This window comes from Quercus lobata, chromosome 6 (genome assembly GCF_001633185.2).
Source record: "Quercus lobata isolate SW786 chromosome 6, ValleyOak3.0 Primary Assembly, whole genome shotgun sequence".
NCBI lineage: Eukaryota > Viridiplantae > Streptophyta > Magnoliopsida > Fagales > Fagaceae > Quercus > Quercus lobata.
The window spans coordinates 47,909,856-47,932,938 of NC_044909.1; the positions used below are offsets into that span (position 1 = coordinate 47,909,856).

The 23,083-nt window shown below is 37.1% G+C and overlaps 1 protein-coding gene across 1 annotated transcript; it reads left to right on the top strand.

The window, feature by feature from the left end:
- The first annotated feature begins 6,675 nt into the window (after positions 1-6,675).
- On the top strand, positions 6,676-8,185 carry LOC115950785 (transcription factor bHLH94-like). The gene is made up of 3 exons (XM_031068025.1): positions 6,676-7,146; positions 7,317-7,697; positions 7,911-8,185. Exons 1-3 carry the CDS (start codon positions 6,676-6,678, stop codon positions 8,004-8,006), a joined length of 948 nt encoding a protein of 315 aa, XP_030923885.1. The 3' UTR covers positions 8,007-8,185.
- The last annotated feature ends 14,898 nt before the right edge of the window (positions 8,186-23,083 follow it).

Consider the following 23,083-nt stretch of genomic DNA (forward strand, 5'->3'; position numbering starts at 1 on the left):
TCAATATGTTCATACCTATTACAGACCATTACATACATCAAGCATCCCACTGCACTAGCATATAGAACCTTTGACATATCTTCAAGCTCTTTCCTTTGCCTTTGTGCAATTACTAACAAATAACCTAAAGTGATTTGCCCACAGTGTTGAGTGTTCCAGTTTATCATTCTCCATATCAAACTTCTCTAATACCATCTTGACAGTTATTTTGAGACACCCATAATTTTCCAATCTCCATCTTTGCAAATTTGCATATCAAGAATCTTCTTAGTGATGCCCAAATCTTTGATATCAAACTCCTTACATGATAAGGATTTCAAATTTTCAACCTCACAAATGTTCTTAGCAGCAATTAGCATATATCATATTCACAATTATTAATATAACTAGTCTAAATCATATATGAGTCAAAATTTGTTGTATCATTGTTGTGGATAGTATATACTACATCAACCCAGAAAAGAGATTTCTTTAATCTATTGCATCATTCTAATTGTTTCATATAAATTTGCTTCTCCAAATCAACATGAAAGAAAGTTGTGATTAGATTTGGTACTATTCAGATATGCTTATATTACGCGTTTGTTTGTTTAGACCCCTGTAAATCGATTAGTTTAACCTAATTAATTAGCTAAATAGTTACTTAGGTTAATTATTCAATTCTAGGTTAAACACATACAATCATATCATATAGTCCAGAAAAATAAATAAGATAATGATATGATTACCCAGGAAAACCAATGAAACCAACTGTTTCAAGATAAAAAATCTGGGAAGGATTTAATCTAATATATTCTCAAGGCAAACAAATTCACTATGATATAATGGAAGATTACAATAGATTTAAACTCTAAATCTAAAGCTATCTTATGTAGAACTTACTCACACGACCACATGTAACTTCGAATCCACTAACTCTTCTATCTTGAATTTGTTAAACACAGCACCTTTTAGATCTCACAAGAGAAGCTCCAAAGTCTTCACAAAACATGCCTTAGGGTTTCCTATATATACTAGGTGAATTAGATCTGAAACCCTAATCATTTAATGGGCTTGATGGGCTATTGGGCTTTAATTAAATTTTGTAGAACTCGTGTCTTGATCGGTCGAAACTGTTTCTCAATCAATAGAAACTGACATGTTTCAAATTCCTAAACCTGCAACTTCCTTATTCTTGTATTATGACTTGCAGTATTTTGAGCATTGTCTAATATACTCTAAGATCTATATCTAGACAAGTTTGTGTTCATGGTTTGCTAATTGTTCTAAACTTTTAAAACCTAACATTGAGGTTTTTTTTGGAGGGGGGGGGGGAAGCTTGGGAATTAGTTAATTTGATTAAGAGGCAACTTTATAGGATTTGGGAAAAATTATCAAAAATGGTTAGGGCATTTCTGTCGTTTAGTAACATTATTTCTACTAAAATACTAACTCACATGCAAGATGGCAAATTTTCGCACAAAAGACCACGGCATTATGACAAATGGACCACATTGAAACATTTCTTGAAACACAAGGACTAAAGTGACATGAAGATATTTTAAGGACCAAACTGAAACTTTGTGAATTTTTCAAGGACCAAAAAATAAGTTAGCTTGTTTAACATATGATAATACTGTGATAGTCATTTCTCTACCGTCTACCCTCTCACTATTACTAAGCAATGAACTGGATGTTTTTTTGGTCTAGCTTTTTATTTATTTATTTATTTATTTATTTATTTGTTTGTTTATGTACAATTTTTATAAGTAAGTATATATATATACACACTTACTTTGTAAGTAATATAAACCGACAAAAATGATTCATACCAAACCAACACCTAATTTAAAAAAAATAAAATAAAAAACAAAAAAAAAAAAAACCCACCTATAATTGTAAATCAATCATAACAAAGGACTATCCTCATCCATAAAGAGATGATGTCCCCCTTTTCATTCAAATACGAATATGTATGTATGTATGTATGGGTCCGGTTAACATATGCTCCTAGAGCACACATTAATCATAAATTAAAAAAAAAAAAAAAAAATTTATATAGACAATTGAGAAAGTTTTTTTTTAAAAAAAAGTTAATCATTTTTTTCATTTTCCTATTGTACGTGCAACTTAAGTTTAGAAAAACGTGAAAGCTTGTATTTTGTAACTCTTAACAGTACATTTAAACATTATCTTTGTAATGTGTGAAAAATGATATTTTTGTGAACTAAAAAAGTGATGGAGGCTGGAGGGGCAGCAAATGAAAAGTTTAAGGATGACAAGAGAGTTACATAGAAAACCCCAAGATTTAGGGTGAAAAATCACGGTGGGATAAAGGACTTGATATCCTTATCCCTGTAAAGATTGTGATGTATTTTCTTGGAAAATGCTGGTTCTTACATAGCCTTTTGTACACTTTCTTTCTTTCTTTTCTCCATTTCTTTCTCTGCTCTATTTCCCTTTATTCTGATACCTAGGATGCTCCAAAACATTCTCCTCTTATGGCACAAGGAATATTTCTGGCTGTACAAAGACAAGTATCCTAATTCAACTGCCTATCACAAACCCTAGGACAGCTAGCTTAGTACCACTCTTCAGTTGGAGGAGAGAGAAGGTTGTGCTGGATGTAGAGTGGGCATAAGGAGTGACTCTAAAAGGTATGAAGACAATAGGAGGAGAGAGGGAGAGAGAGTTGCAATGGCGAAGGGGGCTACATAGGGATGGCAAAATGTATCCGACCCACAGGTACTCGGCCCAACTCGACCCTAATAGGGCGGGTTTTACCCAACCTGCAAAATAGTAAGGTTAGGTTTGGGTTTTTTTAATAAAACCTAAAGTGGTTCAAGTCGGGTCCGAGTTTTAGAAATACCCAACCCGAACCCGACCCGTATATATAATATTAAAAATTTATTATAAAAAAAAAAAAAAACCCTAATTATAGATACACACTTTTCCTAATTGTAACCCTAAATCCCTTAGACCCTCACATTCACTCTCACCCTCTCTTTTTGTCTTACCAAGTTGCCTTCCATTCTCCCCCTCACTCTCAGTCTCACTCTCACTTGAAGAATCATTCGAACAAGATTGTTGCTGCTCACCTCACCGACGCCGTTGCTCCCTACACATGTCACCTCGTCAGCGTCGCTTCATTCTCCATCTCGCTGGTCTCTCCTCCCTGCCTCCCTCACCTTGCTGCAACCTGCAGATGCCGCTCCTCCTCCCTCACCTTGCCGGACCCTCCTCCACCTCACAAGGCCACATTTCTCTCATCTTCCTCACCTTGTTGTGAACTCAAGCTTTTGCAATAAAAATCGTTCTTTTTGTTCAAATTTGTATTTTCTAGTTTAAGTGTTATTTTTGTTAAATAGGATCGGCTTGTTTGATTTGATTTTGTAAGGTCTTCTTGTTCAAACTTAGGGTTTATAAGTTAATTCTTGTATTTACTTTTGATGTGGGAAAATATTTTAATGAAAAAAAAAAAGGGTTTTCAATCTGTTGATTGCTGAGAAAATAATGGGTTTTATGGATTTCTGATCTGAGTGTATGTTGCTAGGATTCCAATCTATTCAGATCTGGGTTTTCTTGAGTGTTCATTTTTCTCTACTGTTTGGTTGCTAAGAAAATCAGATCAGGCAAACATTTTTTTTTTATTGGGGCACGGATTAGGCCCAGAAGTGGCATGGCTGGACGGGGCCTGTGAGGCCTAGCAAGGCGAGTTTAGGGTTTTTAAAAAAGCTCATTTATTAAACGGGCAGAGTTCAGGTCACAAGGGTGGGCCCGCAAGTCAAGTTCAAGTATAAAAAAAAAAAGGCCCAGAACCCAACTCGTTGCCATTCCTAGGGCTACACATGTCCTACAAGGTGGTTCAAGCATGTATTGGTCAATGAGGAGGATAATGTAGCACCCGACTAGGGGAAACCGAATCCTTTCTCATGGTATTGTTCGGTAACCTACATAGTGTACCGGGCCATGTCCTCTCTACCTTGTATTGATGTCCACAATAATGGCACGAGCCAAAGGCATTGCTCTCTTCGCTAATGTTTATTACCTTCATATTTCAATGGCATCGACGTGTAGGTTCAAGATGTCATCTTCAGTCATTAAGAAGGTGTTTGATACATGTACTTAAAAACTGAAAAAATGTGTTTAAAAATATGTATGGAAATACGTATGAGTAAAAAAGTGTGTGAAAATATGTGTAATATTACTTAAAAACTGAAAACATGCATTTAAGTGAGTGTAGCAAACGGATCTAAACTTTCTTGTTCACTTCTGTGAGCTTGTGTACCGTACATCTATACAAAATTTCTTAAAATAATTTATGAGAGAGAGAGAGAGAGAGAGAGAGAGAGAGAATGTTTTATCGATATGGGGTTAGCTTTGGAAGGTTAACAAGTCAAAAAAAGTGACAAAAAAGAGGAGATGTTTTTGGGGGTTGAATACAAGTCACAAAAGGGCACATATTCAGTCAGTCATTGGAAAGGGAGATTACTTACACGATTGCAGACTCTGCCCCCCTTGGTTTTGTGTGGTCACTCACATGGATTCCTCTACTGACTCATTTTGCTCCGTTCTCTCTGTGCCACCACGTACTCTTGCACACCAACATAGACTCACTCTCTGTGTGTCTTGTTTGCTTGCGTCCTATTATGTCGAACAGTCATTACGATTACAAGAAATAATAATAAAGATGCTTTCGTAAACCTGCGTTATTACTTATTACCCAATAAAGGAATAATCATTAGTAGAAGTCACAAGCGCGTAGTTAACAACTGAATTAACTTACTTTTTAACCGTATAATTCATCAATCATAAACTGTATGTACCAGCTCTTTCTATGAAGAATGCGTGCCATACACGCTTATAATTGGACGTAACACAATCATTGGTTTCTTTAATGATCTTATAATTGTATAATAAAAAGGAGAATCACCCTTCCTCTCTCTTTCATGCACAATTCACCATGCAACTTGGTGTGTAAAATATGTATTGGCTGACTAGTGCAACAAGTTGTATATTTTATTAGATCAACTGAGGACTTTTACCAAGAAAGAGACATCAAGGGGTGTGTAGATTTGTTGTTTTCCACCGTTCATGATTCTAGTTTCATCACTCATAACTTAAAATTAGTGAGTCCCATGGTTGAAGGGTTTATTTGGATTTGTTTTCAGTTTTTATTTTTATCATTCAATTCTCTGATTTTTGAATGATGAATTATGGAAATTGAAAACACATTTTGGGTATTTTCAAATTATGAAAAACTAAGTTATGTGGCATTTTTGTAATTTTACTCAATCAGATGGGACCCACTTATGCCTTATCTCATCAATCTGACTTCATGAGCATGTGCTCTCCCCCTCTCTCTCATCTTTTTTTTTCCCCTCATCAAACACACAGCTCTCATCTCTCTTTACCGAACCTCCACAAACCCATAACTCACTACCACATGAGCATCACATACCACCTCCACAGACCTGTAACTCACCACCACCACGAGCATCACAGCATCACCGAACCTCAAAACCCAAATGCCAAAAACATAAATCAAATTCATTCACGCCGCTAGGTCACGCCACCTCCACAGACCCATAACTCACCGCCACCACGAGCATCACAGCATCACCCGACCTCAAAACCCGAATGCCAAAAACATAAACCCAAGACGCTTGTACGTGGCTCCCCTTCACACCGTTCTTCTCCGTGTCATTACCAGTCTGAGCAGTGGCCGAGTTTGGGTTGGACAACGTCATCAGATTGGTTGGCTGACTGGGGTGAAGGATGAAGATTCAGCACCAAACAAAAACTAACAAAACCCACAAAAATTAAACTTAGAAATCTAAGTTTTCAATCAAGATCAGCTCAAAAAAAAAAAATTTGGGACGATGGAGATCGGCGCTAGGTAAGGTCAGAGGTGGATTTACTTTGCTAGGTTCGTTGAGGGTTTTTGAAGAAACAGGGCTGAAGGAAAAATTTTGGGAGAAACAGTGGCACTGTGACTGTGGTGGGTTCCTTTGTTGGGTTCTTTGGTTGCACTTTGGCACTGTGACTGTGGTGGTGGCAAAACAAAATGAGCAGTGAAGAAAATGTAGTGAAATGAGTGTGAGGCGGGTAGACTAACAGAACTCACTGACATGGTATTCAGGTATGGGTCCCATAGAAAGTACAAAAAAATTGAGTTATGAGAAGCTGGAAACAGTGTGCCAAACATGCCACCTTTAGGGAGTTGGGGTATTTTAAGTGATAAGTGATGAGTGATGAGTGATGGATGATGAGTGATGAGTGGGGACTTTTTTAAACCAAACAGCCCCTAAGCTTCACATTGCAGAGGAAACCAAATTTACCAGTTGTTTGTAGAGTTTGGGATTTAAATTTTGGATTGTGGTAACGGGCACCATTAATACCAAACTTTATATCAGATAGTCTTTATATCAGTGTTTTGTCAGTTTTATACACTTTTTGTTCAATTTTATACCATTTCTTCTATTTATTTAATTTTTTTATTTAATTAGACCTACATTATTTTAATCTTAACAAACATCGCACGGTACTTGTTAACCTTTGTTAACATTTGGCTTAAATTTAATAGGTCATAACACATATATTTCAGCCTCTCGCTTTCTGTTAAGACTTTTGAAACACCCTCTTGATTTTATATATCAGTATTAGACTAGCTAGCTAGTCTCTGAGAGAGAGAGAATGACTTTAGAAGCTGTAGTGTTCCAACAGGACTCGTTCAATAATGGTTGCAGGGATATCTATGCTTTAGGAGCAGGTGGAACTTGGAGCTATGGCCTGGGTCTTAAAGAAGACAAAGTCTACTTTGAAAAACTTGGCAATAATGTAGAGCAAGTCTCCATTGCAAACTTGGAATCTTTACCTTCTTCAATGGTTCAAGGTGTAAAGGAGCGAGACGCGAACACTGCCTCCCCAGATAATTGCACGATCACCGATCGTGGATTCTTGGCTCAGGGACTTTCTTTGGTGGAAGCTCCAGCAGCAGCAACAATGGGCAGGCGAAAAAGACGGCGCATCAGAAGAAACAAGAACAAGGAAGAAATGGAGAATCAGAGAATGACTCACATAGCTGTGGAACGCAATAGAAGGAAGCAAATGAACGACTATCTCACTGTGCTTAAGTCTATGATGCCTGCTTCTTATGTGCAAAGGGTAGCTATTCTTTCTATTTCCTTAGATAATTGATTAGTAGCATGCTATTTGAAAGTACTTTTAAAAATTTTAAATGCAAAAGAAACATGATACTTTTGGTTTTGTTCAAAGATCGAGAAAAGTATAAAATTTGTTATAATTGATTTGTGTGTGTGTGTACATTTGAGAAGGGTGACCAGGCATCAATACTAGGGGGAGCCATTAATTTTGTGAAGGAGCTAGAGCAACTCCTCCAGTCCATGGAAGCCCAAAAAGGAATCAAGCAACGACTAGACAACAGTTTGTCCTCTGGTCTCTTCTCTGGGTTCTTTACCTTGCCTCAGTATACCTGTTCTAATGAATCCAGCGAATCAATGATGGAGAAGCGGTCAGGCATTGCAGACATTGAAGTGACAATGGTAGAAAGCCATGCCAATATCAAAATACTATCAAGAAAACATCCCAAGCAACTCTTGAAAATGGTGGCCGCCTTGCAATCCTTGCACCTTATCGTTCTTCACCTTAACGTCACAACTGTGGATAATATGGTCCTCTGCTCTTTCAGTGTTAAGGTTGGTTTAAGAAGGGTTTTTTTTTTTTTTTTTTTTTTTTTTTTAATTTATGTGAAAGATGGAGATTTAAACCGAGGTTCTCCTCATGTAGAAACAGCATGATGCCCAATGAGGTATAAGACTTTTGAATACTAAAATTAACTTTTCATACATTTATTTTGTTAAAAATTTCAAACCCATTATTAATGTGGGGTTGTGCTGGGTTTGAAACAGGTTGAAGATGATTCAAAGCTAACCTCTGTGAACGAGATTGCAGCTGCTGTGTATGAGATGGTGGGTTGGATCCAAAAGGAAGTTCAATTTGCTTGAATAACCCTAGAATCTTATGTATTTTGTAAAGTTTTTTCTGCTTCTTGTATTTGGATTATAGGGTTGGAGTATGGCTAGACTTAAGCTTTTCAATATTTTATAGGAATTATATGTATCATGCAGTTGCTTAATCTGAGCAATTTAGTTGCCTGTGAGAAGTGAGAACTAAGCCATCTCGTGCAAGCAACATTCAAGTGCCATATATATATATATATATATATATATATGAGATAGATTCAAATTATACTTGGTATAACTTCACAAGAGTTACACATTTTTTAGACTATTGATTACTAATAGATTTAAGAGTAAAAAAAACACTCATAATAATGTCATTATTATTCCCTAAAAATTAGTAATTTAGGCATTAACTTTTCTTATTAAAGAAAAAAAAAAAAAAAAAAAACACACTACAGTATTAACTCTCCACTCTCCTCCACATCATCATCTTCTTCCTCTTATCCTCTCTCATATCTTTCTTCTTGCACTATGTAATTTTAGGTCATCACTATTGATTTCTTAATAGTATTTTGTCATGAGGTACTGGAAAATTTTAGAAGTATATGGCCAAAGTCACAATTGTTTTAGAGAACGATTGTTGAGGCTAAGAATTTCTAAAAACCTCGTGACAAACTTTATTCAAGGTACTGCCAAAACTCAAATGGATGAAAAAGAAAAATCTCCTTTTTTCAGACCATATACTGTGGTTAAGTAATGACAAAACAATACTCCCTCCATAATAAATGAGTTCACAAAATGGTAATCATGTTTATTAAAACAAAATAAAGATAGCTTATATTTACAATTTAATCTTGAGCATTTTTTAAATGGTGGAGGTCTGAAAGTATAGTGCCAAAAAAAAAAAAAAAAAAAAAAAGATGAGAGGAAGAAGATGATGATATGGAAGAAGAAGAAAAAAAAAGAGTTCATGTTGTGGTTCCCCCCCCCCCCCCTTAATAAGAAGAGTAAAGTTACACTTTTTTTATACCGTAAATTTCTAAGAGATCTAACGCTTAAAAAAAAAACATCATTAAATGTTATAACTTGACACCTTTTTCTCTCTCCTTATTTAATGTTTTTCACTTGATTAAAGGACACATGCCATTTTCAACAACCTGCTTTCTAAATGATTCATCCTAAAAGAGAAATTAAATAGATATTTGATGATGAAATTAAATTATTTGAAAGAAAAGTTATAAAATTATATATACGATTGAAGTATTGAACACAAAAGTAATCTGCTTCTTTTTAAAAATTTTCACATTGCAAATACAACAATAGTGAAAAATTATTATCTTTGCTCATGCTTTGGTCCTCCATATAATATAAAAATCTTTTCTTATAAAGGATAAACAAATCATTTGAAAATGAAACCGTACACCTCTTGTACTAGAAAGATTTTTAATGCAATGATTTGCTTATAAAGGATATACTAGACGGTCTCTTAAATTAAAGTATGCAATGATTTGTAATGTATGTATAGTATTATTCTAAATTAAGTTGATATTTTGAAAGCAATAATAAATAAGGAGAGAAAATGTTAGTATTAATTAGGTAATACTATTAATATGGTAAAAAGCAATAACATTTAATGATGTTTTTTTAATCGTTAGATCTTTTAGAAATCTATGGTGTAAAAAAAGTCTAACTTTACACACACACACACACACACACATATATATATATGAGTTGGGTTCAAGTTACACAAAGTGTAATTTTAAGTAATGTAACACCACTTAATATTTTTTAATTGGATACGAATTTTGACAAATCAATCATTGGATTACATTATCTTTGTATATTCTTCATGTTTACAAAGTTTCAAGGTAATCAAAGATCAATAGTCATGTCATCAATCAATTGTTTAAATTCAAGTTTTTGTAGTTTAAAATATTACATAATAAATGAGTTTATGGATTGAATAGTAAATAACATCCGATTGGTATAAAACTAAGTATGCATGTTAAAAACACATAGATTCAAAATATGAATTCAATAACAAGTTATTGGGTAGTGTAACATTGCTTAGAGTTACACCATATGTAATTTGAACCCAACCCTATATATATATATATATATATATACGTGTGTATGTGTGTGTGTGCATGTTCTATATATATAATTATTTTAGTAAAAGTTTTAGAAACGACTTGGTATTATGCATAGTACTCTACCTTATCATTACTGTTCGAATGTCAATTATTAATGTTAGATTTATTTTTCTTACAAGTTTCCTTATGCCACTAATACGATAGTTGATCGCTATAGTGGGCCTTTTTGGTTATATCGGGCTGGGTTACCTCCTGCAGTACTGGGCCCAAATATTCTGAGTGAGGGAGTTGAGACCGGTTCAACTACAACTCAATTTAGTCCGACTTGTGCACAAACTATGCATCGTTTGCCAAGAGCACTCTTACGGCGGACAGAGCTGTTTTAGATAAGTCGTGGCAAGCAGATATGATAATAATAAGACAAAAAAAGTACTTTGACTTCTTAATTAAAGTGAATAGATAATCCTTAATCAAGACAAAATAATCACAGTTTAACAACAATTGCTTTTATAAAGAAAACAAAGGGAATAAGTGCGTAGTATATGGGTTAATCAAAAGAAGAAAGAAATCAAATCAAATTTGATCTGTAGGACCAAAACCAGAAAGGGAAGAACGCCTCTTCTCAAAGTAAATAATCTCCCAGGGGAAATCCTGCCGTGGAAATTAATCACTTTGAGGGAAACGAACCTGAATGGTTGGTGCATAATAGAACTCTTTGTTTCTGGCAAAGAACAAGACTTTGAGAAGGAGAGAGGGAATCAACTTATTGGTGCATGCCTACTGCTCTAACTCTCTATCTTTTTCTTTCCTTCTCTTCTAATATTCCCTTTTCTTATCTTTTTTTCTTTCTTCCTCTTTTTTCTTAATACTTGTTTTTTATTTCCTAGTTTTCAAATTCATATATCGTGGTGCTGGTCTTGTCCCCTGTACACGGCAAGGGCCTCTTTTTATAGTGCCTACCATGACCAGGTTTTAATATTTTAGCCCTTAACCACCTTTGTCTGGTCTGAGTATACTTGACGACTACCACTGGCCCGTCTGTGTGCCACTCCCTATCACCAGACAAAAGAAAACTATTTTATTTGTTTGTCTGCCGTGGCACCCTTCCCCGCTATGGTATGGGTGCCTTCTCTCTCCCTATCCCTCATGATATGCACCTAATGGTTCCAACTCAGTTTTACTTCTTTTGAGTGGTATGTCATCCCAGCAGGACACTTCCCCCAAAAGAACCCGAGCGAAAACCTCAAAAATAGGTTTTTCCCCTCTCCCCACCGCCAAACCATACCCTCTTACCTCTGACCCATGACCTCACCATGTCCTGTATTGGCTGAATACAGGCTGGTGAGGTCTGGACCTTGCGCGTGTCTCTCTTCCATGTATGTCCAAAATCTGCTTGCTGTTCATGCGTTTGCCGTAATTGGCCTACACAGTCTGCCATCCGTTTTTTACTATTTTTTGGTTCTCCTTTCTTTTATGGCTTGCCCCACTTAGGAGCTGGGCCTTGCTTGACGGTGGGTTTTGCCTTTCTTCAGCCCACCCTTTTTTCCGCTACCATCTCCTGCCATGCCACTTCATCATTCCTGCTGTGAAGTTGTTTGCTTCAATCCTGCTAGGCCTCTTTAGGCCTACCGTTTATTCTTCTCCCAATGGCCCAATACAGCCATTGGTTCTTTCATTACATCACTGGCGGGCTCCTGTGTCCCATTTGCTTTCTCTTGAGCGTCCCTGGCCCATTTGCTTTCCTTGGGCTTCCTTGGCCTTTTTCTTAACTTTGCATTCCCATGGGCTTTTACTGAGTTCTTTGGGCTTCCCCGGCCCAATTGCATTATCCCTCATCCTTAGGACTCATGGGCTTGCCATTAACCCCTTACTTTCTTTACTTTCATTACTTTGAACCTACCGTGGCCCATTCTCACTTTTCTACATCATATACTGCCCATGGTTTTCTTTTTTCTCTCTTTCCGGGTTCATTTAAGCCCATTTACCCCCTCAAGACCCATTTGTTTATTTCATGGGCCTGTAATCCATTATTCCTGCCGCTTGGGCTTAATGAGTTTTCTATCCATTTACCAATTCTTTTCTGTCCGCGTTGCTGGGCTTCTCCTTTCCACTTGGACTTCCAAAATGGCCATCAACAATCATATAAACTCAAAATATATAGGGATGCTTGAATTTAATATTTCAAAAATTTGTAAAACTAAGGAAAACATTGTATTATGTATTTTTAACAATGAGGGGGATTTAACAAAGGAGAATAGGGCTATGCTAATGAGCCCAAGGCTCATGGCTATTATGTAATTTTATTTTATCTGACTTTAATTATGAGATTGACTCACAAAGTAACAAATATGGTTTAACATGGAATGTAAACATTATTAATGATGAGTATTAAAAACATTTACTACATCAATAATTTTAGAACATGTAATAATAATAATAAATAACTTAAAAAGAAAACATTAAGCTGTTTTTATTTTGAGTGATACTATGTAGTACAAATTTTACTACATAAATTTATTACAATTTGACCTATTAGCTAGCAATCACCAAATAGTTCAAACATTCATTTATGGAAAATGCTAAAGTTATAAATTTTACTACCTTAAATTTACAAATTGATACTATCGCACACCCTTGGTACGATAGTCACTCCACAAGTATAAGTGCTTGTGGAGTGTGGAGGGCAAGAGTCGAGGTTCAAGTCTCCAGGAGGGAGTTTTACACACATATACACTTAGATTAGACTAGAATAGAATTTCTATCGTATATCAAAAAAATTACAAATTGATGTAGCAAGAATACGATGGATATATTTAAAAAACATATTAAACAAATGTTTAAATTACTCTTTTTTTTATGTTGTAGCACGTAGTTTGTAAGACTTTTTTTTTTTTTTTTAGAATACTAAGTATTTTTAAATACACATACCAAAGGAGTCAATTTCATACCAGAGGCTGCACCGGTTTGATCAATGGAACAATATATTTCGATATCAGTCAATACCGATGTACCGTTTCGGGTTTACCGTTATTTTTTATATTTATAAATATGTGTGTGTGTGTGTGTGTGTGTGTTAAAATAAATATAAAAGTTTACCATAAAACATTACCTCAATTCAAAACAAATTATTCATAATTTTAGACTTTAGCATCAATTAAAAGGAAAAAAACACAATATAAAAAATAGAAAACTTTAAAAAAAAAAAAAAAAAAAAGCTTTATTTCTGTACCGGCTAGTAATGCCCGAAATCAACCAGTATGGCCGGTACGCCTAGTATTTAAACCGGTACGAAACATTGGAATTTCGATACTAGTATACATACTGATACGATACATACCGACCAGTACCGGTACAGTATCGACCACCTTGACACACACACACAGAGGGAGAGGGGAGAAAGTTTTAAAAAAACTGACAATGATGTATTAAGTATTATGTAGTTCTTCTTTAAAAAAAAAATGTGGTAGCTTTTGCATTTTTCTTTATTATGTTGTTTAAATAGCACCAATTATTTTCTTGCCACATGAGCTTATTAATTAATAAAAGGCTAAAGTGCAAACTATGCTCTAAAGTTTAGGGTCTTTGGATTTTACACCTTGAAATTTTATAATTTAGATTTTATTCCTAAAGTTATATTCTGCTTGTATCAACAATCTCTTCATCCATATTTTCCATAAGTGCCACATAACTTTATCTCACAAGTTTAATTTATCCAATAAAATAATAATACATCATCTTTTTATTATGTGATGTCATTTTTGTAGCCAAACAGACTTTAAATTAGGGCTGTCCAAGGACCCGCCGGAACCGACCCACCCGCTGCCGCCGACCGAACCCGATCCGCCGCCGACCGAACCGACTGCTCCGGCGGTCGGCGACGGATTTCATTCTCTAAAATCCGAGATCAACGGGTCGGGGATCGGATCTCCTTCTCTCAAATCCGAGAAACCCGATCCGACCGACCCATCATATTTCCGGCGATTTTTTAGATTTTTTTTGGGTAGATCCGGCGAGTTTGAGTTTTCTTTGGGAATATTTAAGCTAGATCCGGCGAGATTTCGCTAGATCTAGCCAAGATCTTGCCGAAAATGGCCAAGATCTCGCTGGATTTGGCGAGATCTGGCCGGATTTCTACCGTTATTCAAAATTTCCTTGCCGGATTCTGCCGTTTTTCATATTTTCTTGGCCGGATTCTCGCCGTTTTTCAAATAATCAACTCCGACCGAGACCCGACCACTTTCCGGCAAGAACCGTCCGATCCGATCCGATTCTCTGACTGGTCGGCGGCGGGTCTGAGAAATTGGAACCCGACTTGGTCGGGTCGGTCGCGGGTTGGGCACAAACCCGACCCGGACCGACCCGTGGACACCCCTACTTTAAATGATTAACTTTCCTTATGATACTAATACAATGGTTGATCACATAAACTCAAAATATATATATGGATGCGTGAATTTAATATTTTAATATATAGGCTAGAAAAGGGCTAAAAAAACAAAATTGGCTCCCTATTTTTAATTTAAGTTTGATCAAGCAAAGGAGTATTAAAAAAAAAAAAAAAAAAATCTAGTTTCAGAAATAATTATGTTCAGGGAGGCCCCAGCTCCTATGCTCTTATTCCCGATCAAATTGTAATCCTTTATCTTCAAAAAAAATATGGTAATAATTAATGACTAAGATAAAAATAATCCTTTTTTTTTTTTTTTTTTTGGCTGCGGGATGAAAATTATTCTTGAAACGCGAAAGGAATGTACAAAAACATGTTCACTTCGTGGGAAGGAATGAAATGGTACTTGTCCCCTTTCTTCCATCTTACGTTTACCACGGCCCAATTGCCATTGAAGGACACTCAACAATAATCCTTTTTTATTTATATTTGAGAATGAAAATTGAAGGGTAACACTTTGATACTTTTTGGGGTTTGGAATGGTGAAGAAAAAGTTCAACATAAGATAAAAACATAATTTATCTTTATTTTGATCAATTTTATATAATCATTTTGTCAAAGCCCATTTGAGAGAGTTCAAATTACTATATTCCCATAACATGAATATACCAGGAGCTATAAGTGTGGCATCACGATCAAATTAATTGTATCCCATTACTTATTGTATTACTTTTTGGGATGGTTACAAATTTTCATATAGAAGTGTTATCTACATAATACTAATAGGTGTATTTTTTTTCCTTAATAATTTCGATAATTAGAATGAAAGAAGTGGGATTTGAAATCTAAACCTTTCTATTGAAAACACTATAAAGCGTCAATTGAGTTACAAATTTCTTGATAAATAGAGTGATTATTAATAAATTTGGCTTACAACAATTTTTTTTTTTTTTTTTTTTTTTTTGAGAAACCACCCCAAGAAGAGGGGGGAGGAAATATATTAAGGAATATCAGAAAGGTACACAGATGCAATATCAGGGGGTAAGTCCTCCATCCAGACATGAAATTGGGAAAACTTACATGCTGATCTTGCAAGCCTATGAGCTACTCTATTTCCTTGCCTACGAGTATGACAAAAGGATAAATTCTGGAAAGCTGAGGAAAATAAATTGATGTCCCTAATGATGTGCCCGAAGCTTGAAGAATCCAATCCACCTCTGGTTAATGCTCTGATGATAGTTTCCGAATCACCTTTGATTATCACCTAATCTAGACTTAGTTCTTGTGAAAACCTATGGAACTGTGTGCTGCCAACACTTCCACCATCTCTACTGAGGTAGGCAGTGGAATAGTTTGTGTTAAGGTAGTCATAACAAGACCTTTGCTGTTTCGAACAATACATCCTAGACCTGCTAAGTCCTTCTCTTTAAAGGTTGCCTCGTCGAAATTGACTTTCACCCAACCCACTAGTGGAGGAAGCCATCTGGAGGTTATAGTTGCCCTCAGGGGTGAGAGAGGCAATGACAATGCTCTTTGGTATTCCTACAAGTTATCCACGGCCATGGTATTAATCTTCTCCAGCTAGACCATTTTCTCACCAACACAAAGTTGATTCTTGCAAGCCCCAATCAGAGACACAATCATAGCAAACAGCTCAAAGAGGTCGTTGTGTTCTTGGCAAAGTTGAATGACATCCAAGAACGAATTGCAATTCTTGGAGATCTTAAGTAACCAAGCAAACTTGAGCTCCCAGATTAGATTTATTGCACGGCCAAACCACAGAGCATGAAGCGAAGTTTCACTCTTGAGTTTACAATCAAGACAGAGGTCGTCGCTTACAATTTTTCGTTTCATCAGTTAGCTTTTGAAGGAAGAGAATTTGGCCTAGCTCTCCATAGTAAGGTTTTGACTTTATTGGGGACTCTCAAGCTCTAAATGCCCTCCCATATTCTTTTAGTGAGTGACAAATCTAAAGATGATGGTGAGTCCTTCAACTCTTCCTCTGTAAGAAGTTTGTATCCCGATCTAACTGAGTATATGCCATCAAGATTATGAGGCCAAAACAACTTATACTCACAATCACTAGGACTAAAACCTGAGCATCATTGCCAAGGAAGTCCCTCGGAGACACCACTCGCTTATTATAAGGATTAGAGTCCAGGGAGCCAATTTTCAGGATAGATCCAAATCAAGGAACCATTTCCTACCCTCCACTGCACTCTTCTACTAATCACCTCCCTGCCCTTCAATATGCTCTTCTAGGCGAACGAACCATTACCTTCTTTAGCATAAAAAAATGGAGCCCTTTGGGAAAAATTTTTCTTTAAAGAATCTGTGAAACAGTGAGGTCTTGTTGTCCAGTAGCTGCCAGACCTGTTTGGCTAACATGGCGTCATTAAATTTCTGGAGTTCTTTGAAACCCATACCTCCTAAGCTTTTAGGTTGACATAATGAGCTCCACTTGGTCCAGTGGATCTTCCTTTGATTACCACTTTAACCCCACCAGTATTTCCTAATCAAGGCCTCAATATCATTGTGAAGGGTGATCAGGAGCTCGAAGCAACTCATTGCATAGGTGGGAATTACCTGTATGACAGCTTTAAGGAGTACTTCACGGCCAGCTTGGGAGAGAAGTTGTTCCTTCCACCCTTGGAGCTTTGCCACAACCCTTTCCTTGATATAAAGCAAGCTTGCTTTCTTCTTTTTTCCCGCTAGAGATGGAAGGCCAAGGTACTTTTCATATTGTTTGATCTCTTGCACACCAAGTGATTCTTTGATCTGATCCAAAATGTCTGAAGGAGTGGATTTGCTAAAAAATAGGCCGATTTTGTTTTGATTCGGTTGCTGCCCAGAGGCCCTCTCATAACATTCCAACAAGACTTGAATTTTTTGGCATTCATCTAGGGAGGCTCTGCAAAAAACCAAGCTATCATCAACAAAAAATAGGTGAGTCAGTTTAGGGCCCTTTTTGCATATGGCCACACCCCGGATCTGTCTAGATTCTGCCACTTATTGTAAAAGACTGTGAAGGACTTCTGTACAGAGGAGGAATAAGTAGGGTGACAATGGATCACCCTGGCGTAATCCTCTTAAAGGTTGGATCACTTTCGAAGGTTCACCATTAATAAGGATAGAGTAGCTGACGGTCGTAATGCATTCCATGATTAGAGCAACCCATCTTACATCAAAGTCCATTCTCTTCATAATAGTCTCTAGATAAACCCATTTGACTTGATCATAGGCCTTGCTCATGTCCAACTTCAAAGCCATGTATCCTGATTTACCCTTTTGATGGTGTTTCATGTAGCGGAGAGTTTCAAAGGCCATAAGGATATTGTCTGTGATGACCCTCCCTGCTTGGAAGGCACTCTGGTTCTCTGATACTACAATTGGCAGAATAACTCTAAGTCTATTTGCTAGTACTTTAGAGACAATTTTATACACTACATTACACAGGCTGATCGGCCTATAATCAGTAATAAACTTAAGGGATTTAACCTTCGGGATCAGGGTGATATTGGTGTTGTTTATTTCTCTAGGAATTTTGCAATTATTCAAACAATCAAGCACTGCAAAGCAAATATCCTCACCAATCAAAGACCAGAAAGACTGATAGAACAGGGGTGGCATACCGTCAGAGCCCAGGGCTGTTATGGGTTTCATTTGTTTGATGGCATCTTCCACTTCTTCTTTAAGAAAAGGTCTAAGGAGTTGAGCATTCATATCCTCCATGACAGAAGGTTTAACAGCCTCCATGATCTTAGAAAACTCCGTCAAATGGGATAAGGTGAACAGGGAGAGGTAATAATCACAGGCTATATATCTTATTTGGTTATCCTCCGTGCACCATGAATTAGAAGAATCTATTAACCCTGAGATTCAATTTCGTTGAAATCTGTGGGAAGCCTTACTGTGAAAATAGCTCGTATTACAGTCACCACACTTAAGGAAAAGGGCTCTCGAACATTGCTGCCACATCTGGTTTTCTTTATCCAGAAGATCATTGACTTCTGCTCTTAATACTTTAACCACATCATAGTCTAAGTTCCTTTTGGCTGCATCAATCTCGGCCTTGGTGAGCATTCTCCCTTTAATTCCAAGTTGTGTTTTGTTACTACTGAAAGATCGATGGCTCCAATCCAAGAGTTTTTCTCCACAAGCTTTGATTTTACCTGCAATCTGCAACATGGTAGCATTCCGAGAGAATAACCCCCAAACCACATTCGCAGTAACACTAAAACCACCATCACGAAGCCACATTTGCTCAAATTTGAAGGGACGGTTTGGGTGAGGAATTATTCCTTCCGGTTTGATCATTATTGCTTAATGATAAAAAGAGTGAGTATGGAGGTGTAGTACCTTAGTGCTCGGGTTGAAAGAGAACCACCCATTGTTAGCCACCACCCTGTCAAGCCTTTCAAGGACCAATCCACCAGCACGTTTGCCCCTCCAAGTGTATTTTTCCCTTACATATCTAAGGTCCATGAAACTACACTCGTCTAAAGCATCGAGGAAATCCTTCATCATACTCTCTTTTCAAGGTCCAAGGCCAAGCTTTTCATGTGACCAGAGAATTTCATTGAAATCTCCAGCACACAACCATGGGATTGAGAACCGGTAGTGAAGATCACGGAGAAAAGTCCAAGTTTCATGCTTCCTGGCAGAGTCAGCAAAACCATAGACTCCCTTGAATCTCCATTGATCATTTGAAACATCCCCAACAATGGCGTCGATCTGGTTAGGAGATGAAGATACCACTTCTACATGTACTGATTTCTTCCACAACAAAACTAAACAACCTACTTTTCCAACACTGGGACCAACCCAACAATGATCGAACTTCAACTCATCACATAATTTTCATAGCCTAGCTTCTCTTGCCCATGTCTCGTCCAAAAACAGGGCAGCGGGATCTTGTGCCCGAGTGACTACCTCGAGCTCTCAAACTATGTGCAGGTTCCCAAGCCCACGCACATTCCAGCAAAGCCAACTCATCTTTCTCGGCAGGGCTGAAGATCAGCCTCCGCCGTTGGTGGACAATTTTCAACATGGACAACGCCAACATGAGCTCTGCGTTTTGTTGGAATGGAGGATTCTAGGTGATTGAGGGAATTGCGTTTACCTAAGGAAACATCTGAGCTATGATTTTTCTTGAGGTGGGCGGGCCTTTGGATTCGCACCCACTTGCCTTCAGAATGGGCTTTGGAGTGCATACGGTCCATGTCCATGTTTGACAAGTCACTGAGGGGAGTGGACTTAGTAGGCTATGAGTGAGAACCCTCAATGATTGGGCCTGGTGGGTGGGCTGGTTGAGATGTGTTGGCTTGTTTTGTGGCTGAAAAGGATTTGTTTGAAACCAAAGAGGATGCCACCACCTTGTCAAAGCAGTGAATCTCGCAATCAATATTTTGAATTAGCTGCTTAAAATCTTCAGGCTTCGAAGATTTCGGAGGGGAATCCGCCTTGGTTCTCTCAAATATTTTTTGGTGAGCAAAATCCTCTCCGCTTACAGATTCGATCCCCTGATTCTCGGTAATCACATCAACTGCCCTCAAATAAGGGGGTGTAGGTTTTGGAGAGTACTGATGTTCCATCATCAACGGATTGGGAGGGGGGACTGCGGTGGAGGGGGTGGAAGTGCCCGTCTTTTTCTTCACAAAGAAACCTAGGACCGAAATTACTTTTGTCCTCGAGGCAATGAAGGGAGGTGCTCGGAGCCAAGACCCAAACTGCTAGTCTTCGAGTTTAAGGCTGCATTCGCTCTCAATCCAGGACTCGCAATCTCTATCATCATGCGTGAGACATCCACACCAATAGCAAAGGTTAGGATATTTGAAGAAGACCCAGTGAACCTTACCATCTTCTAGAGTTATGAGTCTTCCTCTGCAAAGAGGTTGAGAGATATCGACCAACACTCTGACTCTTATGAAGCTGCCTCCATCCCAGTCCGTAGCTTCCTTGGGTGAAGTATCTTTCCTACTGGCTCACATATTTGTTCTACAATCTCTCTATTCCTAAAACGCAACGGGATGTCATAGACTTGAACCCAAAAGGTGACCTTTGTTAACTCCGATGCTTTGACTGAAGCATCATCATCGTAGCAGGAAAGAACCATAATGTGCTTGTCAAAGCTCCAAGTCTCCAATGACAGAATACGATCAACATCTATATTATTGTCAAAAAAAAAAAAGAGGACAACATGATCACCAATATTCTTGACCTTGAAACCCAACTTGGATATCCAGAGAGGGGTGAAGGTGGTGGCAATGGCATCAATTTATAAAGGACGTTTGGTTAGGAATCTTGCAACAATGTCATATTCAGTAATGGCTTGCTCGCTCTTTAGACATAGACCAGGGCCCTCTCTATCCGAGAGAGATAAAGAGTTCTAGTGTTTAGTTAAGTCTTCCATCCCTAGGGAAAGATGACCTGAAAACTCACGTAGTGTTTCCCAAGCCCCAAAAAGAAAAACCACTAGCCTTGCAATAACAGTGTTATCTCACAAGGGACACACTCTCTTTCCAAGGAAGGGACGACAGTGCCACGCCCTGTTAAAAGTTTTCAGAGAGAAAACTTCTCCCAACGACGAGCAACCTCCTAAAGCCTGCATACTTCTTGAAGATTTTAAAGGAACTTAACAAATAACATCTAGGGGAATTTAGGTTGGATAACACACATGATATCCAATTATAACTAAACCATTTAGAAATTCATATTTCTCCCTCTCAATTTTTTTTTTTTTTCTCTGGTTCCGGTCCTCATCTTTGTTGATATGGAAAGAATGTGGCAACCTAAAGGCTTACAACATTAGATAAAGGATAGTAATTAATTGTGAGGAGGGATATAAATACAACTATTCTTAGCGTTGTGACTTTTCATAGACGTGTGTATGGAACTATACATTACTGTTCTACCCACCTACTTTCAAATGGCATCTGGCTAGAGGAAATAAATAAAAGATTAATCCAACCATCAACTTTCAAATACCACTCCTACATGTAATTTTGACGTTAATAGGACTACAATCCATATCAGGGACTAATAGTAACGAGTGCTAACTTTTGAGTTCAATTTTTGTTATAGTTTCTTTTTTTCTTTTTCTTTTTCTTTTTTTTGGATAGGTATATAATAGAGAGGAAGAGATAAATTTCGCCACAAAATGAGACAATATACAAAATGTCATTATCATTAAATTATATTAAATGTGACTACTAATTAAAGATTACAATATTAGTTAAAGGGAGAAAATGGGCAAATTTCCCTTTCAAAAAAAAAAAAAAATAGCATTTTGTCCCATTTTCCAAACTAATTAGGAAAATGCTCCTATTGTCTAAAAATCAAGTTTCAAAACGCCTCTATAGGTATGGGGCGATTAAACTTTAAAAAAAAATTGCATGGAACTCGAGTTCCAAAATGCCGCTATAGGATCTTAAAACGTTACTATAGGGCTCCTTAAAACGCCATTATAAAGCTCCAAATTTTTTTTTTTTTTTTTTCAGTTTTTTATAACTCGATTGTCCAAAAATCGAGTTTTAAACTATAACTCGATTTTTAGAAAGTCAAATTTCAAAAGAGAGACATTTCCCTAATTAGTTTGAAAAAAGGGGCAAAACGCTGGATTTTTTTTTAAAAGTGCGGAGGCCAATTTTCTCCCTAGTTAAAGGGTTGCAATTATGAGGAGGGACTTGACTATTCATATAGTTGTGAGTTTGCATGGATCGGAGGAGTGTGTGTGTAACTATAAATTAGGCACTACGCATCATTATTTTAACCATCTATTTTCAAATACCATTCCTACGTTAACAGGACTACCATCGATATCAAGAACCAATGATAAAACTTTGAAACATTTGAAGTCAATTTTTTTATGGTTATTCAACTTCTTTCTAGGATGAAAGAAAGTATTATTAAGGGATTAATTGAAGCAAACGATAGTTCCCAGAATGGAGATTTAAATTTAAAAGATATGGGACAACAATTTCATCGTCTTTATAAAAGTTCAAGAACTACCCTGAAAAGGCCAATATCAAGGAGATTCTATTTTTCATTACAAAGTCCGAAGCAAGGACAAAGAAGAGCTATAAAGTTCAAAAGAAAATCTATAAAGGCATAAAGCCGACTATTGGGTGAAGTACAAGGCACGGCTGCCATGAACAGCCTCGGAAGATCTAAAGCTTTCTAAGTTTCAATCGATACTTATATGGCATAGATATCTGCACCAAAGCACTTTGTATAGACTATAGCTAGACACCGATAATGCATGAATGGAAAATACGTTATTTTATCCGGTCTTGTTAAAGTCGGTGATAGTCATTGATATCCTTGAGAATAATAGTTAAAGCTTCTACAGGATTCAGCTACAACTCAATTGCGTCATGACTTATAACTTCAAAGGCTTTTTTTTCTTTTTTTCTGGTAGACTTCAAACACTTTTAGTTAACTATATATGTTAAGACTACAGTAGTGTTGATGGTCCTCAACTACTCAAAATGGACGACCCTGCTCACCAAAATGTATACTAATGCAGGAAATAATAGGCACTCTATGTGGTGCTAAGGGTCTGTGGCATATTAAGATGACTCAAACCAAGAAGAATAGTTTAGAGGGGGTAAAGTGTCAAATCTAAAAAGGAGCTAAAC